The following is a 2,658-nucleotide window of genomic DNA, read 5'->3' as shown; positions in this document are numbered from 1 at the left end:
TTTTTTTTTTTTTTTTTTTTTTTCCGTAAAATACAACATGTGAGTAATGTAATAATACAAATAATGTTGCACACGAAATATACCGAAATAATATGTATACAATTAATTTCATTTAGAATAAAAATAGAAATATAATACTTACATGATTTCAAATACATAGCTTGTTGCTATAGAATCACTAATAGCATTCGTGGCGGTGACAGCACCTGACGTAGCAGTGGCAATAGTACCAGCGGTGCCGGGGTTCCCGCCTGTTGTGAACGCATAAGAAGCTATCGTGTCTGTGCCTGTCGGTGTAGCAGTCACAGTAAACAGTGCGCCATTCGCAGCTACGCTTTCCGATAGGGCTGCAACTGTCATAGTGCCAGATGCTCCTGTGATTGTTGCTGAATTACCGCCAGTTTCTGCCCATGCAGTGATCTGACCATCTGTTAAAAACGAAACGTTTACAGTTAGAAAGATTTCTTCAACCGTTACGTATTTACTGTCGTCATGTATAGTCTTCACGTAATTCATTTGAGATATATATGACAAGAAATGTGAGCACTTAATGTGTTTCTATGATACCAATAAATATTTTGTAATAATATAACGTTTTCGTATCCTTCTCCGGATTTTTGCTCAATGACAAAGGCTTAGATATATAGTTAATATTCCGAAACATGTCATCATGTTTGCATAAAAGTAAATAAATCTGTACTTTTTTATTGAAGGCGCGAGTTTGAGCATGTTGATTTCACGCAAACTTCATATAAACAAAGAGAACGAAAAAGCAGAAGTGTAACTTTACGCACATTTTTGTTATCACTGTTTTCACTGATATTTTATAGCCTACTTAATTTCAAGAATAATGAATATTATTTATGTTTGTTGTTGTGTTTAAGAAAATTTAAGAACGAAAAAAAAAAAAAGTTACCATGTTCTTTTTTATCATAAACTGCCAATTGAAACTTAAATGCGCTGTACAGATTTATTAATTGATATTGGGCCCTTTCATGTTAATAAATATAAATAAAAAGATACTTAATACTATTAAACTTCTGAATAATATGTAGACAAAATGAGTAGGAAAGACAGGTTATGTTTGGAAAATCGAAACTGATAGCAATTTATCCCCAAAAGTTCAACTAAATCATATACCCTAACTTCTAGACGTTTCCCTAGATAACAATGCTGACACTGGCAGAATGGAATAAAGTGTTTCAATACTCAAACAAAAACAAAATAACGAATCTGGCCTGCCTTTTTAAAATATTGTCTCTTATAAAAAAAAGAAACACGACAGCTCAGCTGCATATATACTTTACAATAAATAGTATCATGGAAAGTTTATGAATTCCATAATTAAAAATAGAACAATACTATGGACACATATTGAGTTTAAGCTATATGTTGCGAACATACTAAATTTGATATTTTAAATAGGAAGTATTTTGAACAAATGTCATTTACTGCGGTTGCAATGTCATATATAAACATCTTTTATGCATGTATGATTCATGAATTGAACATCATTAAACTAATACAATGCATTGTATAACTGTTTATAATAATGATTGTGAAACGTGTATGACATCAATTTATGACAAAACACATGAAACAAAACGCGACAGAGTAAATATGTTAGAATGTTTCAGGCAATTTGATAACCGAAAGCATCTTAAACAAACTATCCCGGAAACATTGTTCGTCCGTTCATATACATGTTCCTCTGTCTGTGCGTTCGTCCGTTTATTTGTATGTTCGTCTGCCTGGATGTTCGTCCGTTTATATGTATGTTCGTCTGTCTGGGTGTTCGTTCGTTCATCTGTATGTTCCGCTGTCTGTGCGTTCGTCCATTTATCTATATGTTCGTCTGCCTGGGTGTTCGTCCGTTCATCTGTCTGCTGATATGTACGTACGTCTATTTTTGTTGTCTGGCTACCCTCCTTTCGTATCTTTGATTGCATGTTCATCAGTCTTACCATTTTTTCTGTCTGTATTTTCTACACATTTCTTATTTGCCCGTGCCTTGTACATATATCGTTAGTCTGTCCGCATATTTGCCCGTCTATAAAATTTTCGCGTTGCAGCGTTATGCGTCATTATGTTTTATCATTTTTCAATGAAGATGTATTATTCGCAGGGTATTTATTAATTTTGTATGAAATAAAACACCTCAAAAACATTGTAATTATACTAAAGAAATGTTTTCCTATTTTTAAGATGATTATGCAATTACCAATCAAAACAAACACATACTAGCAGCATACAGACAATAACAACTTGCCCGACTGCTTAATGAAACAGACTGCCATGATCAAGAATGCGGCAAACGTCCTTAGATCCATCTTGATTTATTAATGTGTCCTTTTTTTGTTAACAAAATAGAAGCTACAAGTCACTGCAAGGTACTAGGGCCGAGTGCTGCCTCTTATAGAATGTGGTTTCAAAGGGTCCATGGTTATCAAGTCGTCAAAACAAACAGACGGCGTCAACGATAATCTTATAACACGGTTGGATCCACAAAAACCTTAACTTTTGCATTAGGGAAAGAATAAACTCGCCAGGGGTATCAAATATCCCCTAACTATGACGTAGGCATTACGTGGGTATCACATGACTATTCTGATTTTCGTATCGGGACCAGGCTCATTTGACTTTGTGAAATCATATAGT

The 2,658-nt window shown here is 34.2% G+C and overlaps 1 protein-coding gene across 1 annotated transcript; it reads right to left on the bottom strand.

The window, feature by feature from the left end:
- Positions 1 to 138: 138 nt before the first annotated feature.
- LOC128241221 (uncharacterized) lies at positions 139 to 2,428 on the bottom strand. Its single transcript, XM_052958173.1, has 2 exons — positions 2,270 to 2,428; positions 139 to 428 (listed from the first exon to the last, which is right to left on the bottom strand). The coding sequence occupies exons 1-2, from the start codon at positions 2,328 to 2,330 to the stop codon at positions 139 to 141; spliced, it is 351 nt and encodes a 116-aa protein (XP_052814133.1). The 5' UTR covers positions 2,331 to 2,428.
- Positions 2,429 to 2,658: the final 230 nt, after the last annotated feature.

This window comes from Mya arenaria, chromosome 7, assembly GCF_026914265.1.
Source record: "Mya arenaria isolate MELC-2E11 chromosome 7, ASM2691426v1".
Taxonomy (NCBI): Eukaryota; Metazoa; Mollusca; class Bivalvia; order Myida; family Myidae; genus Mya; species Mya arenaria.
Note: the sequence above shows the minus strand (reverse complement) of the source record. Positions and strands in the feature narration are given on the sequence as shown.